At 38.4% G+C, this 17,707-nt stretch overlaps 1 protein-coding gene across 5 annotated transcripts in view; it reads right to left on the bottom strand.

The window, feature by feature from the left end:
- fig4a (FIG4 phosphoinositide 5-phosphatase a) overlaps nt 1–17,707 on the bottom strand; it is a 34,727-nt gene that overhangs the window by 1,090 nt on the left and 15,930 nt on the right. For all 5 annotated transcript variants that reach the window (XM_026319172.1, XM_026319169.1, XM_026319173.1 and 2 more), the window contains exons 12-23: nt 17,157–17,290; nt 16,826–16,942; nt 15,282–15,327; nt 14,565–14,713; nt 13,881–14,047; nt 12,397–12,535; nt 10,855–10,913; nt 9,929–10,076; nt 9,570–9,653; nt 8,481–8,679; nt 4,287–4,375; nt 2,503–2,577 (exon numbers count right to left, since the gene is read on the bottom strand). In XM_026319172.1, the coding sequence (XP_026174957.1) occupies nt 2,503–2,577; nt 4,287–4,375; nt 8,481–8,679; nt 9,570–9,653; nt 9,929–10,076; nt 10,855–10,913; nt 12,397–12,535; nt 13,881–14,047; nt 14,565–14,713; nt 15,282–15,327; nt 16,826–16,942; nt 17,157–17,290 (1,406 nt within the window). The remainder of the gene's footprint in view (nt 1–2,502; nt 2,578–4,286; nt 4,376–8,480; nt 8,680–9,569; nt 9,654–9,928; nt 10,077–10,854; nt 10,914–12,396; nt 12,536–13,880; nt 14,048–14,564; nt 14,714–15,281; nt 15,328–16,825; nt 16,943–17,156; nt 17,291–17,707) is intronic.

The following is a 17,707-nucleotide window of genomic DNA, read 5'->3' as shown; positions in this document are numbered from 1 at the left end:
GGAAACAACATGAGGATGGCAGAGACGAGCGTTTTTACAGGAGAATTACTCATCTCTTCGCAGAAACTAGTCTCTAAAACATGTCTCATCATAGTCAGGGTGGATTATCAACAGCGTGCTTGTCGGGTCATCAGCTCACTCAGCCAGTTCAACAGCAGCTGTGGCCACAGTGAGAAGCTGCTCAGACACATGGCTGATTTACAAAAAAGCCTCCTTGACAACTGGCTATATCAAAGCCACAGCAGCGACTCAGGTAGATGGAGAAGGCTTTGAGGTGAATGATGAAATTGATAAACACTGACCAGGCACAGAAAAGAGACATCACAGAATACGGTTTCAACATATGATTCATCATGTTTACATTGATGGACAGGCTGAAGTCAGGTTTTGACTTTTTTTTTTTTTTTTTTTTTTAAATTTAGGGGGTCAGTTCATTCATATAAACAGTCATTTTCTAATTGAGCATAACTAATCTCTTGCAGAAGAAGAGGGTCCAAGAAAATGATGCAATCTGAAGAGTCAAGTGTCAAACAGTGAAAAAGGATGTAGAAGAAATGATGGAAACATGGCGTTTATATTTGGTGAACCAGTCTCCTCATTGCTCCACACAGATCTGATGTCTTTGTCTGCCGTTTAAGTCACATGCTTCATGTATGTCACTATTTATGTGTTAAAAATGTTTCCAGTCTATTCTGTTGCAAGTCTTGATTTGTGCCAAGTGACATGAGCTGTAGAGTGAAGCAGGGGAACCCCTGCCTCCTTCATACAGTGTCACAAATGTAGATCAGACTGGAAAACATCATGTCCGCTATGTATAAAGTGAACACCATGAAGAATGCTTTGTTAAAAATAAAAACACAAACACTTTATTACCCATAATCACTTTAAAGAAAATAAATATTTTTTAGTCAGTCACAGCTGCCCATTAATCCAGGCCTATCTCTTTATAATTTAACACAAGTCACCATACCTCACTAATGCTTTTCAACAGAAATCTGTCACAGTATTCATATCCTTTCTGCTTTTATCAACACAATTGAGTCAGCTTTGCTTACACCTGATAGGTCAACAGAGGAACTACACAGAGGGGGGATGACTGCCTAAAGGGCTTTTAACAGTGAGAACATGTTTGGGGTGTTGTAACAGCATCTTAGAATAGCACTGTTGCACAACAACAGACACACCTGCCAGACCCTGTGCACCCGACATGAGGACGACAGCAGCGGGTGGATGGACTAATGAATGGCCAGAGTGATGAAAGGTGAAGAGGCAGGGAGAGATGCAAACTGAACAGGAATGAAAAGATATCGTGATTCCACGCTGACTGAGGCTGCTCTTGCATACAAAAGTCTTCCACCTTTGTGTGACATATAATAACTTTCCTCTGTGCTAAACTAGAAAATGCCTTTCTTCATGTGTTCCCTCTAAAAACAGACAGCACACTTCTTTTCTCTCAAGTCAACAACTTCCACCTTATCCCTGTAAGACAACATCCAGCATGTAAGTGTATGGCCAGGGCCGCATCACTGTCTTTATTAACTACAAGAAAACAAGACAGCATGGAGGGAAACTAAAAGTGGCAGGTATTAATATGATTTCTTTCATACTGACAGCACAGCAGCGTTGTGTGCGTGAAAATAACTTGACGTGCTAACTGCTTGGCTCTATTGGTTCTGTTGGCTGGTCAGTGATCCCCAACTTTTCAGACAATGCTTCCATTTCTGGCTTTAAGTGAAATGTTTTGATAACTATTAAACTATTATTGGCATGAAGACAAGAGCTCCTAATTACGCTGGTAACCCTTTAACTCTTCATGTAGCCTGTATGATCTGAGTCCTGGTGCCGCAACTTCAGCTAAATAGACATAGTATGTGTGAGGGCAAGGGAGAAAATGGGGAAAGAGCAAGGGCAAAAGAGAGAATTCAGAAGAATAGATATTTTGAGGAGGCTTGATGAGAAATTGTGTTATTGACATGCTGTCTGTGAGTGTGCATGTGTGCGAGAGAGCTGGAGCCAGAAACAAAGACAGCAAGACAAAGAGGGAAACTGCTAATGTGTCTGTATGGCTGCACATTGCCATCCCACGTGTGCTTGAATTTTGAATATTGCTGCAAGGAGAAAAAAAAACAAAACAAAAAAACCACTCAAGTCTATGACCCGCTGGGTCACAGCTGCAGTGAGCAGGACGGTGATGGGTAGACTAACTGGGAAATAGCAGGGATGACAAGAACTAAAGAAAGTGGTTGGTTAGAAGACATGAAGATTAGGCAGCACAGATAGCAGCCTCCCTAGAGACCACTTACTGTAGGGCAAGTAACTGTGTTCACTTGTCAAAAGGCTGCTGCAAATGAGTGGTATGTAAAAAGTTTGGATTATAACTACAAAACAGTATTGAAAGGTAATGCTCAACATTATGTATGAGAGAGGATAAGTGAGTTTGGGTACATATTTTTTTTTTTTTTAGTTTGAGTTTTGGTTTAATGGGTCACATGTTGTACTCACAAGCAGATGATGTTTGCCAGGTTTATGTGTTCAGTTCTCTCTACTTTGTGCTGGCTCTCACCCAGATGTGCAAACCTGAAGAGACAAAAAAGAAAAACATTTCTACAAAATAAGCCAATACATGTTTGTCTGTTCCACTTGCCCCTCCCATCCCAGCAATTAACAGAAGGTAATTGGGTGATGGTGTATATAATATCTTAAGTACCCTATAAATTTCAAGCTGTTATTGTTTATTCTTGTATAAAAATACCCAGAGATGAGCTAAACATGTAAGGTGATATCTGCAATATTCAGTACACATTATCATCAAGGCTCAGATTTCCCTGTAGGCCATTTTTTTTCCCTCAAAGACACAACAATATGCAATGTTGAGCCTTCCCCTTGGGCTCTTGCTTATGATTGTTAATATTAATGCATTGATTAGCGGAGCTCTTGCTGCAGCTAACATGCTTGGAGCTGTTCCAACTTCCATCCTCAATAATGAATGCTGTTTCATTTGCATTATGAGCCACTACAGTGGGAAGATATGAACAACATTCTTCACTGCAACTTGGATTTTTTTTTATTTCATCAACTCCCTCATTTCAATCACACCTCAAAACTGGGTCTGCTATTAAAATTCAGCTGAAACACAAATCTAAAAAATAGAAATCATCAGCAACACAAGGTAGGTTTTAGCATGCATTCCTTTGCAGCACTAATCAGAATCAGGCAGATGCATCTTAGGTCACTACAAGATAATCTTGTAATTTTTTATCCAATAAGATGGCTTGATGTTACCATTGTTTACATTACTGCATGTTTGTGTTTAAAACCGTGGATAAGTCCCAGGAGAAGTCTGAGGAGTCAAAAAAAGCTTTGTAGACAAAAACACACACAGGTACCGAAACAGAGTGGACCATTTATCTCCAGTGGGTTTAGGACAACAGTGTGGGAGAAAAAAGGTATTAAGTCATCAAATGCATACTGTATTAAATGTTCTGTTTGTATCCAAAAGAACAGATATCTGTGTTTCACAGCTTTACAAGGGCTCTTCACTGTAGCTCATCGACGTGGTGAAGAGCATATGGGGAGTGAGAACAGAATGAAACAGAAAATCAAACTCAGAGGTGAAGGAAGGGAGAGGTGGACAAAGAGCACTGAGGTCAGAAGTGCGATGCACTCAGAAGGGTGAAGGTGACAATGTCCTTTTTGCAAAATGACCAGTATCATCTTGAGGAGGCTGCTGACACTGACTGTTCCTCCCCTCTCTGCCTCAATGGGTACATTGTCAATAACAATAAAAAGAAAGCATTTTCCTCAGCAACAGTTCAATGGGCAGTGGTAGTCAGAAAATGAACCTGGAGCTCTTCCATTTGCAGGCGTTTGCTTCAACGTGACACCAAAATAACATGTTAGACATACATTATTCTGAGAGCTGAAGGCCAGACAAACATAAGCCAGCTCCAGTTGCTAGGCACAGCATGAGACATGTCACATCTACCCAAAATAAGTGTGTGTGTGTTTGTTACTTTCTCTGGTTAGTAACATCCATCAATACTTTATTTTTTGTTTATTATGTAGCACATACAGTACACTTTAATGCAAGTGATGTGAATTATATTCCATACTAAAATACCTGCAAATCTATAGAAATTTTATCCACATCAGGTATACTTTAACATTTGCATTATTTACAGTATTAACTTATATGGCCTGACTTTAAAGATCATTCGAAAAAGTGCACTAATTGTGATATTGAAAAGTGCATGTATGCATGTGTGTGCCAGCCTTGTGTGCATTACCTCTCATAAATTAGCAGATCTTTTTCTGCAGGAAACTTAGCCAGATTGAGTCCATAAGGCTCCTTAACTGTCTGCTGCTGCTGGATCTCCTGAAGAGGTGAGAGGGGAAATGTAAGAAGTTATATGTAAATGAGAGAGGAAAAACACAAAACACTTTCAACTGAAGTTCAAATATGACTTTAAAACTATTAAGAGTATTATAGATATAGTTCAGCAGGTAATGTCAGCTTCTCCAAACAGATATACAAGTAGCTGCAACTCCAAATTTAAATTCATGCAGACAAGGCCACTGGGTTCAACTGTTTCGCTACAACTGATTCACTAATTAGGATGGCCCGAGCAGTGTAATTTAAGCAACTTTAAATGTAATTTGATTGTTGGTGTCTGATGAGGTGGTTTCATGTTCAGTGACAGTGCCCTCCTGGGGTTTGTGCACACACTGTCTGTTGAGATATAATTGTCATTACAAACAGGAGATCAGATCAGAAAGGTCAGACTGGTTCATGCTGACAGAAAGGCTTAACATGAGAGGCAGAATGGCACGGAGTTCACAAAGTGACATTAAATGAAAACACAAATAAGCACTTACATAAAATGAATTAATCCCATAACATAGAAATGGAAAATCATACTCCAATAGACAACCAACTTAGATTTGATTGAAAATACAGCACGCAAAGTACAACTTCAATGAAACAACATTATGTCCAATATATAAAAATTGTGATATTTCATTATACATATACATTATACATTTATAAAGATTTAACAAGACACCCCATCAAACCACAATGACAAGTACCACTGTGATCTTGATACAAAAAAATATTTTTATATTTTTCCTCTCAATGCTATTTTTAAAAAAAACCTTTTTCTCATGTACAAGGTCAGTAATACCTCAGTACAACAGTGGAGTACAGAAAGAGTTCTCTTATAATGCAACTACTTGTAGAAGTAAGTCAATGAGGCTGCAGTGGACACGTGTTTACCAGCACCAGATGACTGAATCAGCGGGAAAATGTTTGTCTGCTATGAGGAATGTCACTGTCTGTGTCCAACTGCTGGTGGTGGGGTGGAAATTACATGTAAATAGTATGAATTCATCTTTCCTTGTGTCGTGTGTGAGATTGCAGGGGTGGTGCTACATTGTGGTTGTGATCATTACACTGAACATAACCAACCAGGCAAATGTATTACTCTCCAAGATATTAAAAAGGTTCTGAAAATATTTCTTGAACAAATTACAAAACCTTTAAGAGTGTTTTACTTTATTTTTATGAACCTGCAAGGACAGAGAGAAGCTTGTTGTGTAACAGCATGCATGGGAGTGGCCATAAAACAGTCAGCTATGCCACTGTTATCTTCAACTTCTCACTCTGCAGCAATATGCTGAACATAATGCATTGGATTGGCACTGAATTTGTATTGATCTGAGCTGCAGGGAAGGGGAGAACAAATGAGGGTGTTACAGGACCATGTCCAAGAAACAGCAGCTGTGAACACACACGGACACACACACACACATAGGATCACTTGTACAGACCAAGATTACATGGGAACATGCCCACAACTAGCTGTATCAGATCAATGTGTAAACGCATACTTGCAGTACACCCACACACATTGAAAATCCATCCATGTTTATGTGCGGGCACACGTACGGCTGAAGTGAAGTGGAATATGAAATGAGCATGTGTAATTACATAGCAAATGCAATAATGATCAGATGCTTAAATATTTCAACAATTTTGTGTTGTGCTGGCACCCCTGTTGATCAGTTCGCAGGGACAGCCTCAGAGGCAGCTACACAAGACGTATGAAAGTGAGAGTGTGAACTCAACACGTGAGCTAGCTGTCCAGCCCGAAATATTCATGACCAGCTCTTTGCTCAAGTTCCAGTGAAGACAGAGCCAAAAGTCATAAATCAGGAGGAGGAAAGAGATGGATAGAGTGAGAGGGAAACCCTACGCCTCAAGCAGATCAAAAATGGTCCTTTTAATTTGTCTTGATTCATGCTTGGTTTATATCAAGCCAAACTAAGTTTTTGAAATATGACTACAATACAGCTGATATGATCATTTGTGAATTCTTCATCATCTATCTACAGTATGTGATGAATGTTCTTCTGGCAGGTAAAATGTTCAGTTGTTCCAGAAATGGGAAGCAAGAAAAGCTTCACATTTCATACCAATTCAAGCCTTCTTGTACACACAGAGCACGATAGGACTACACTGTCCAAAGGTATTGCAAATCTGAATAAAGTGAAGTATTTGTTGGGCTATAAGGCACATCCATTGTTATACTTCCTAACTTATGTTATTTTAGTTCTTGTGTAGAGATCGGGTAACACATATACAACTAACAGGAATACAGAAAATATACAAAATTCCAGTCCAGATCCGAGTGTTGAACAGATGGACATCGCCACACTTAAAACCATATTGCTCATGTAGCTAAAAAAACATTTGAGAGAGGTCAGCTTCAACAGCTTTAAAATGTCACCTCCTGACAAGAGCAAGACAGTGGAACAAGTGCCACTCTAATCATTAAATGGATGAAATCCCCTCATCTAAGGACCAAAGGGGATTTAATTTAAACAGCAAGAGGTGCCAAGGCCGTCAAAGCAAACCAAGCAGAGACTTGGCTGTAAATCATGCTTCTAACAACAGTTTACACATCCTGATTTCCTGGTGCGCTTGATTCACACTGACCTACTGACACAATGACCTATTGCCTGTGCTGCTTAATGTGCTATTTCTTCCTGCTATGGAAATGAAAACTAGGTCAATTAAAGTGTGACTGGTCTATGTGAGACATAAAATAGATACACAGTGTGACAGAGACTAGAAATATGTCACATATATATTTTGTTATTTTGTCACTGTACTTTCACTTACAGTTACCTGTGTATTTTGTACACAAAGGTAAAATAATACGAACAACACAAAAACATGAAAAAACAAAAACTGACCTCTTATCCAGATCTGGTCACTAAGAATCTCTGATACTGAAGATCAAAGTGGACATCAAATAAGCAATCAAAACATTAAGGCAGGGAAGGCATCTGCAGGTGATCACATGTTTATAGATGCCCTCAAAGCAGACCAAATCCCTCTGCAAATGTCCTACATACAGGCCTTAATGATACAGGGGCATTGCAAGAGGAAGCCATAGAGGTCAGACCAGTGCAGAACACTGCCCACAAGTCAGTACAAAATCTGGAAGATTGTTTCTGTTTAGTTTAGTGGGGAAAGTTCGATTTTATTTTATATTCAAATTGGATCACACCAAGGGCACCAACCAGAAATCATATGAAAAGGAATCAGGAATGTGCCACAAATGGGAACTCCAACGTTTGGTATCAAGTGGCTTATTGAGAAATACATTTGTAATCAGCTTTCCAAAGAGAACTTTCAAAGAGACCAATAAACATACATCTAGTCCATCTGCCATCATGGCAGTATGGATCAAGCACTTCAGCCAAATGTGACACATAAAGTTGTTGTCTGTATGATATAGACAATCGGAAGTATAAACTGGACTACTGATCCAGTTTTAACACAAGAATATCACAATTATGATCTCAGTTCAATGTAAGAAAAATAATTACCTTCCTAAGAGAAAAAATTAATAATGTTATTGCCCATGTTTTATTTTATTCTTCCTGAAAGTAACAATAACACAAACCTACATTTTTAGACCCTCTGCTCTGGAAACCCTCGTCATTCACTCTGACTAAGTTGACGTCTTTTCTTCCATCTGACGCAAACAGAAACAAGGGGCTAATATCTTGTGGGAGACTCAGGGGAGGTGGAGAATAAGAAAATACAATCAGGGTAATATAGTCAAATTGGAATGCAAAATGCTCCTCAGCCCCAAAATACAAGCAGGTGGCTTCATCTCATTAACTGTTACAACATTTCCCTGACGTCCTTAGAGGAGATTACATACCCTTGAATCATGAGAGGATCTCATTTGATAGGTTGCTGTTTTTTTCCTTCACATTAATAAAAAGCTCTAAACTGATACTAATCTAGGTTTTTGGTTTACATGTCATTGGAATAAATCAGATTAATTCATGTATAATTCATTCATTGCTGCGCTGTATTTGTGTTTACTTGATGTGTGCATTTTTATTTGTAAACCTACTGCCAGGGTTAGTTTAGTTACTGTAGATTCTTTCTGTTTTCATACCTCCTGCGTGCGACTGCTCTCTCCAGACTCAGTCAGCAGTTTAATCGGGGTGGAGCGCTGGGACACGGATCCATCGTCGTCGCGGTCCTCCTCAGAGTCGTCTTCTGATGAGCTGGAGATAGCCTCCTCACTCGGGGGAGGGGGTGCGCTGGCTGCAGTCTTCCTCTGCAGCAGCGTCTCCTCCTTACTGCTCTTGTTGCTGCCAACATCCACAGACATGCACAGATTAATATATGCACAAACACATACGAGTAGATGTCAAGGTAAGTCAAAATTTTTTGGTTTAGTCCAGTATCATAAATTTGCCCCATCTGTGCAGCATGACACACACTGTCCTCTTACTCTCAGTGCAATGCAAAAATTTGCAATACAAATGCATTTCTAATTTAGGAGACCACGAACCATTTACCCAGTAGTGTTTTGGGGCTCATAGGAGCAATAATGGCACTGAACTTGGTACTTCCACAACTCCTCCCCACAAAAACCTGAATATTACCCTAAAAGTACCAGATCTCTGAAGTCTCTGATACACACTTTAAAAATGTCACAAAGACAGTATGAAGATCAAAACCTCAAAGCATGTGGCCATAGTTCTGGCTCAGAAAACATTTTCATTCTATCCATGTTTTCTGTTCCTCCTATTTGACATCTGCACCCCCATACACACAGTCTCTGCCACACAACAATTGAAATCAACAAAGACCTAAAAAATCACTAAAAGTAACTAAAACAAATGTACTAAAAATAAGTTAGGCAGTCAATTTCTCTGCAAATCAGAAATAATGTTTGCTTCCTAAAAAAGCGTATCACTAAAGTAAAAACACTAAAGTGCATTATGATATTTAGTAATGGTATGTGTGAACAGGTATGATTAAGTATGTGTGCACACAGTCCATTAACGGTGAATTTGACCCTGTGTGTAAAAACAAAGTCAGGATAAGGGGCAGAGTGTTGTTTTTGGTTATCTGAGAATTCAATATCAAATGAAGCTATGTGTATGAGGGCACAGTGACATGGGATTCATTACATCAAAAAAAAAAAAAAAAACACAACACAAATGAACATGAATACTGACTTAGATGCACTCACCTGAGCACTGATTTCCCGGTTTCCTCTGGCTTGCGAACTGTGAATGGACTTGGATCCACTCCAACTGTCTTTGGCATAAATTCCCTTTATGAACACAAAGTAAAATAAAACCCATTTGATGATGCCCTGCAGTACCATAATAGCGAACAAAGGTTTGTTCCATCCTTTAGGTGAAGAGTTATTCATCAACAACATCTGGGCCAACTTTGCAAATTTGACGACTTCACTATTAGTTGTAAAAATAATATATGCCTCCGCTTATACATTACAACCCTGTCACATTACATGTGTCCTTCAACAAAATCGTTTCATTTCCAGACCTTTTATTTAAAATGTTTTGTGTATATGTGTGTATTCACCATGCAGATGTGGTCAGGGCAATGCAGAAGGTGTCGTCAAAGGAGGTGAGTTCATAAGGTTTAAAGAATTCTGTATAGATGTCAATACTCTCATCAAAGCGGTTTACTCTCTTCACTTTGACCTTCGTCATGGTGTTTTTGGAGGGGACTGCATCCACACAGGAGAACAGAGAAAAACAAGCTTTACTGGGCATTAATTTACATACATAAAATATGAGTCTGATGATAAACATGCTGCTTGAAAAAAACTAAACCAACAAGTCTTGCCTCTGTAGCAAAAGCCTGATATGCTGTAGCTTACTCCTGTGTGCCACAGAGGTCCTTTGTTGCTCAAAAACTATTAAAAACACATCAGTGAATCATGCCGTTGCAATGGGTGACATGTTTTTGCATTATTATAAACATGGGCACTCCAGTTTATGTTGCTGATGTCCCCCATATATTGTGCTGCTGCCATTAATAATAGCATATCAAAGCTGTCAGATATTGTCAACAAATACACCATTTGCACCTGTTTGAGTCATGTTTGCTCAAAACTAAAGAGCCTAACTGTTCTAGAAAAAAGAATTTGGTCTTTTATTGAAATGAAAGTACATTTTTTGTGAACTGTTTACATAATCTTACATAGATTATGTAAGAACGGGCTTGGGAAGAATCACACAGGCTAAGGAATGTATTTAGTTTGGGTTTTTTTTCCCCATTTGATTTGTTGATAGTGACAAAAATATGAATTATTCTTTAAGAATACTGTCAGTAGTATTTCCAGACCAATCTAATATCACAAATTTATAATGCTTATCACCACACATGTAACTCTTTGTAGAAAGAGCATTTTTAATGTTTTTTATAAATGGTATAAGGTGTAAATCAGGTTTATCTCTTTCACATATCATAGATGTTGCAGATATGATATACTGAAGATATACCTTCATCATAGGGTACAGGAAGAGAGGTCAGGACTCCTTCTGACCACCAAAATGTGTAGCTGAAGAAAGACAAGATAACACAAATGCATTAATAACCAAACAGAATTCTTTGCACTGACTGATATCTCTTCTGCAGTTTGCACTCTCTTCTGGGACTTCTCATAACCTAGATATGAAAATGGGCAAAACTGGACCACCTACTGTACAACTCCTGAATACACTGGCCTTTTATTCAATATGACCAATTTGAGTGAATGCACTGATTATTATTTAGTGTGTGATGTGCTACTTAGATGAATTTGAGAGCAAAAGCGCAGTGTGTGGCTGCTGAAATGAATTCAACTCGAGACCATGCTAATTTCTTGGAATAATGGCTGAGTTACCTTGGCCCATTGTAGCTGCAAAAACTAGATACCCTGCACTAAAAAACTGGGTCAACTTTTATGTAAGTACAAAGAAAGGAAACATACAAATAGCATACTAGTACACTCCCACACAAATGCACACAAATGACAATGACAGAGTTACTGTGGATGAATACTTGCATACAAAGGTCAGCACTGAAGCACAAGTAAATACATACCAAGTGACAAACCAACAGTGTCAGAGGAAAAAGTATGTGAAGCTCTAAGCTCATAGCATCAACAAAACTTAATTACAGTCAGGAGTTAGCAAACCTTGAGTGTAATCAATGATACAAGATTGGATATGTCGGTTAGAGCTTCTCTGACTTTTATAACACACTCAAACATTTAGATCTCTACACCTCATGGAAGCACTTATTTGAGGTTATTGCTGCCAAAGGAGGTTCAACCAGTATATCCAAAGGTTGATTTACTTTGTCCCACCAGAACTGAGATGGTTGAACGGGTGTGTTCGGTAAACAAATGACGGCTTCTAATTGTCTGTGAACTAAACTAAACGTAATATGCAATTCAACAATAATTCACCATAATTACTGTTGTATTTTCCTAAGCCAAACCTCCACCCTTTGGTGTAGTCTGAGAAGCTAAACCAGGAGTTCATATCCATGACGAGAGTAAAAGGAATTATCATGTCTCACTAAAATGGAGTGGTTGCAGTAATTTATACATTACTTTGAGATGATACAGCTTCCCACAGGGCTTTAGGAGCAACCAAAGCTATTGTACAGTATATCACCCTTGTCCAGGTGAAGCAACCAGAGCAACCTCAAAAGCAATCACAATAAACCCACCCAAATGCAGAACCTCCACATTCATGGCAGAGTCATTTTCAGAAACTGCTCTGCAGGTGCTAATCTCTTGTGAGTGATATCCCACAGAGAAATTCAATCAGCAGAAAAACAAACAACTAAGAGTGACTGAAAGAGGTGTTGTGTATGTGTGTTTCCCACCTCATCAAGTACATATACATTTTTTTAATGCACATACATAGTACATACAGTTATCACTATTTTATATTTAGAACTATGTATGTTTATGTAAGTAGGTTCTTATTTAAATTTGTGCACGTACTGTATGTGTAATAAGTGTTTGTATATGCACAAGTGTATGTGTGCACCTGCGTCTGTCTTGGGGGAGGACCATAGTGCTGCTCTGATGCAGGTAGAAGTCAGTGGGCAACTCCCACAGGTGCGGCTTGGACTCTGATGGCTGGTAGACCTGAAGAAACAGGTTGATGGCATCCTGTCTGTCGGCATCTGGAGGCAGAGGAAAATTTTGTTAAACAAAAATATAGAAATATAAGGGAGATATTATAAAGCTAAAGGTGCAAAAGTTATTTAGCATCCAGGAAATCATAACAGAAAAAGTCTCCTGATAACCTCTCATCAACATGTTTGGTTATGAGAAGCTACCATGATAATCTCTGAGAGCCTGTGTGTCCAGCACGTGGTACGTGTTTTGCATGTTGCCCAGTTTGGTGCCATTTAATCACCCTCTAACTGTGAATCCACGTGCATGCTGCTCCAACAGTCGTGTCAGGTAATTAGAGAATGAATTTGGTCTTATTAAATTATCAAGCTATTTCTCTAGGTAATTTTCACCCTGAGATTCATTCAATATATCACAAATAAGCTTTTATGGATGAGGTATGAGCATAATACATATGTGCAAAAGAAGTTATTGACAAAAAGCCTTATGTCAAAGGATGCAATATGAATGAAATACATATATTAAAAATCAGTCAACAGCTATGTTCAGTTTTAGTGTACTTTCCTCCCATTTTCAATGGTGTTCAAACACAATATCCCTTCACATATACTCCAAAAGTTCAAGAGGCTGCACAATATGCTAGTGCTGTTGGTCTAAAATGTATTTGTGGGCCAGAGAATCTGTCAGAGTGCTTGGCAGAGAGTGCTTGGCATGTACCGCAAAGAAATGAGCATGCTGGTGGATTATTCGAAAGGAATCAGAAAAAAAGAGATACTGAGTATTACTTTGGGGAATTTATTATGGAACATGAAGAGGGAGTAGGAAAAGTAAAATTTACTCCAAATACAAAAAGTAAATCTGAGTGCCATTATTTTGCATTTATTTGCCCTTATACAGTATACTTTGCAGACGCAAACTTAGCAGTGGTGCTACAGTCATCTTGGGAAGCCAATTTCAATTTAATAAGACCTGATATACAGTAGGGCATTGCATCATTGAGTGTGTGTGTGCTGCATTATATGAGATTCTCTTACTTGACATTTCAGTAAACAATTTGCTACTTTCCTATTACTACCTAGCTTCCAACCAATGACCCCATCTGTCTGAATGAAATGAATCAGTCAAAACCAAAAGGAACAGAGGAGGTCCTCTTACTGCAGTTGGTCAGGTAGTCTATATGTGCATGCAAAGGCCTAGCCTGTGTTTTTGTGGTAACCTGGGACATGAAGGCAGGCTGGGTGCAATGTATGCAGTCATGGTTTAATATGGACATACTCTGGAATAAAATGAATGGGAAAATGGCTACCTTCTTAATTATATTTGTGCATAACTGATGTGTAAGAAGACAAGCTTATTTAGATCAAAGAGTGTGTGTGTCTGTGTAACACTCACCCGAGAAAGCATTGCTGTAGTAGCGTGACAGGGTCTGCATGATGTCTTTGGAGTGCTGAGTCCAGGGGGCAATTTTTCGGTAGGTCTTTACCCTGTGGACCAGCTGGGAGCCACCGTACTGCAGAGAGAGAGTGTCTCCATGGTCCTCATACAGCTCCTCAAATAACCTGAAGTACACACACAAACACATAAGCTGGACAAATATTTAAGACAGATATGTGCATCACGTGTATGACAATTTTTCTATAACTAAAGAAAAAAAAATCTTTATCAGGAATGTTGAAGGGCAGTTAGAAAAGAATTCCAGTAGCTTAAAAGGCTCTGTGAAAATAGAAAAACCACAATTCGAACATGTGACAGTTCAGGGTCGTCCTTGATGCATTCACTGGGGTCCACACAGTTTGATTAGGTCTTCTCCATAGTGACCTAAGGGAAAATTAGAGCTGCAAGAAGCAATTTCAATGTTCTAGCAGGACTAGGACACAGATAGAGGGAGGAACATAATGGTGAAATACATGACAAGTGGTGTAGCTGTATCTTTCTAGTCTTAGTCTTTCCTTCACAGCAAATCTGGGGCACAATACTTTAAAAACCCACACATGCATAAACAATCAAATGAATATTTTTAGTTGATTACAATACATGTATTGCATGTGATACATACAATAAACTACAAAGTATTACCTCACACAGTCAGTATCAAACTGCAGCTTGGGCTTGTCAATCATTCCTAGCGCATAAAGCTGATAGGCAAGTGCACACTTTCCAACCATGAACTGGGCGGTATTGGTCCGGTCCAGACAGTCCACACAGTTGGTCCGCAACACACCAGTCTACAATGATCAAGATTTATAAAACTTAACTGACCTCACTTAATAAATTCAGAGAATGGTTATGTATCTCTGACAGTGTATCACAAACTGTGTTAAAAAAACAAAACAAAACTGCACTTTGTAGAATCACATCATCAACTGTAGACTGGTTTCTCCCAGTTCTTCTGGATCTGGTAGTAATTTAAAAAAATAGTAAACAGCTTAGATAATTCCAAGACCACTATACACACAATCAAGGTTTCTATGAAAACTCAGAAAACATCTCATTATGTCGCTTAATATAAACATATTAGCCTTGTTATGCAACTAACTATGAATGCCATGCACCTCTGAAATTACAAACAAAAGCATTTCCTTGGCCTACATGTCTCATTGCAATTAATTGATATGTGGGTTCACAACCTTCTGTCTTTCAACTGATAAAGATTATTTGATTATACTTCTTTTTTACATGTTGCACATAGCAAGAGCTGCAAAGGAGTCACAAAGTTGGACAAATAATTAGGTTCTTTCAAAAAAATATGAGTGTAAGATCAAAGTTAAACCAAAAACATTATAAACACCATACCTGCAGTCGTCCTTTGGCTGTGATGTGTCCACCCACATCCCCCCACCTGAAAAATCAGATTTAATTCAACTAAGAGAATAAGAATATTGGCAACAGACAAAAGCATTAAAGTGCATATCAACACGCCTCCTCTGCAGGGATGCTCCCGCATCTTTTTCTTCTACATCAGCAAAAACAAGTTTCAATCATGCATATTTGAAGATTGCTTTCCCAATTCCACTAGCATGTATTTGGCCTTTGTTTACATGCAAGTTGCTAATGTGTTAATGTATGAATGGTCATGCTTATCACAGACTGCATGGTGTTGGTACATGTTCATGTATAGCTTGCAGTTTTTAGCTTTAGTGAAAAAATGTTATGCCGTTTATACCATTTTAATATATTGAGCTTATCCGTGATGTCTGTCCTATGTCACATTGAGAAGCTTTAGGTTTTAAAGCAGTCAGATATGGGATACACAGACCTTCGGTCTTTAGTGGTCCTTTTTCCCCAGTTCAATATACTACTTGCTATTCATCACTTTCTTTTTAGTATTCTCCAAAAAACAACAATGGCAAAGAAAAATCACTCTGAGAACTGCCTCTAAATTGCTTAAAGGGGGAGCTCTGAAGATAAAATTCAATAGTGAAAAAAGGTAAGTTTTAGGCAAAGTCCATCTCTACACTGCATGAACTCAATGAACCTACTGTGTCAAAAATGTATAATAAGAAGCCAAATGTTATAAGAATCAAGTATGTAGATGTCTGAATAAATGTATGTCTAAATGTAAAGACAATGTTATGAAATCTACAATCATTATTCATGAGCTCGTTTATTGTATGTATGTGGTGAAGGAGAGAGGTACCAAAATTATCAGTATGTCTGGATAAAAGCATATGAGGGTTTTATTATTTGAGTGTTTGCATGGGAGTGGGGGTCTGTTTAAATGCGCTAAAGTAAGAGCGTATTACAAAAAGTGAGACAGAGTTGGGTAATGCAATAGAAAGGGTAATAAATACTGGCTGTAGTGTAGTTGTTGGGTTATGTAACAGAATAGTAATGCTGGGATAAAATGATTAAGACGATGGAAGAGCCATGCGTTAAAGTACATGGACGGCAATCTACTAAGCTCGTTAACAGAAAACTGCACGACACAACGGCCATCAGGCATAATTGCCATTAAGAATTCAGATCCGGAGAGTTGATGTATGATTCTAACTATGTATAGTGTAGAAATGGATAATCACACTTTTAGAAGAAATGAGCCTTGATACACAAATGCAGAAAACACAGTGGTGTGGTGTGGCACATGACACTTTTTCTTAGTTTTTCACATATCACAATTTGTTACACTTTCACTTTGATACAGTGTAACTTCAAATAGTTTAAACAGTTCTCTTGGTAAAAAAATGAGTGAACTATTAAGAGCTCAAATAGAGAGCCCAATATGTTTTATATTAGTTTACAGCTGGCTTCATATAGAAATATGCAAACGAGTTGGCATCAGTTTCTGTTCCCTGTTTTCAAAAGAAACAATTGGCGCAGCTGCATCAGAAAAGGCTCACCTGTCATCTGGTCTCAGGGTGTGACAGTAAAAGTCGGATCGGTTAATGTAGAAACCTGTTCTCTTGACTACATTCTCTGCTATCATACTCAGGCGGTCCAGAACGTTACACAACTTACTGGAAAAAAGAGAAACAACAAATTAATACTTGCTCAAGAATTCATATTTTTGTCTCTGTAGATTTGTTTGTAATATGCACATTTACAGACTGACAGAATTTATTTTTCTTTCCAAATGAGAATGATATTTTGAGTGTATGAATACAACACTACAAAAGCTCGGTTTTATGCAAATGTAACGCTTAAACCCACGTCTACATTTATTGTCAGAACCTCTTAGTGTAGCGGGCCATGTCCCAGGCGATGTAGTCGATGCAGTGATCTGGAGGGAGGAACTGATTTAGATTGATCACAGCTGGGTACAGCTCTTCACTCAGAATCTTCTCGTGTTTCCTTTTTTCACGTTTCTGTAGCACAACAGAGAGACATCACATGTGTGACTCTGGTTCTGTTACCGCAGAGATCAGAACATCCAAAATTTAAGGAGTGTTAATGTACAGTTATAACAGAATGTACAGTTCGAATAAAAGGTTCTGTGACAATTTGATATAGCCAGACATGTGACAGTTTATTTTCTTCAGTGCATTCACAGATGGGTTCAGGCTTTTTCCAGGGTGACCTCAAAGAAAAATAGAGATGAGTAGCAATTTACTGGTTCCAAGTAGAGTATTCAGACCCCAATCACTTTTTGTACACTCTTTTGTATTGTGTGTTTGATTTTTATTGAATAAACTGATATTTCTGATAACCAATCTATACTCAATACCTCATAATCCAATCATTAGCTATACCCCTTGTTTTGTAATACTCATAATAACAAAATT

The sequence above is a fragment of the Mastacembelus armatus genome, chromosome 24 (assembly GCF_900324485.2).
Source record: "Mastacembelus armatus chromosome 24, fMasArm1.2, whole genome shotgun sequence".
Taxonomy (NCBI): Eukaryota; Metazoa; Chordata; class Actinopteri; order Synbranchiformes; family Mastacembelidae; genus Mastacembelus; species Mastacembelus armatus.
The sequence above is the reverse complement of the archived record's forward strand: the minus strand, read 5'-3'. Positions and strand labels throughout refer to the sequence as shown.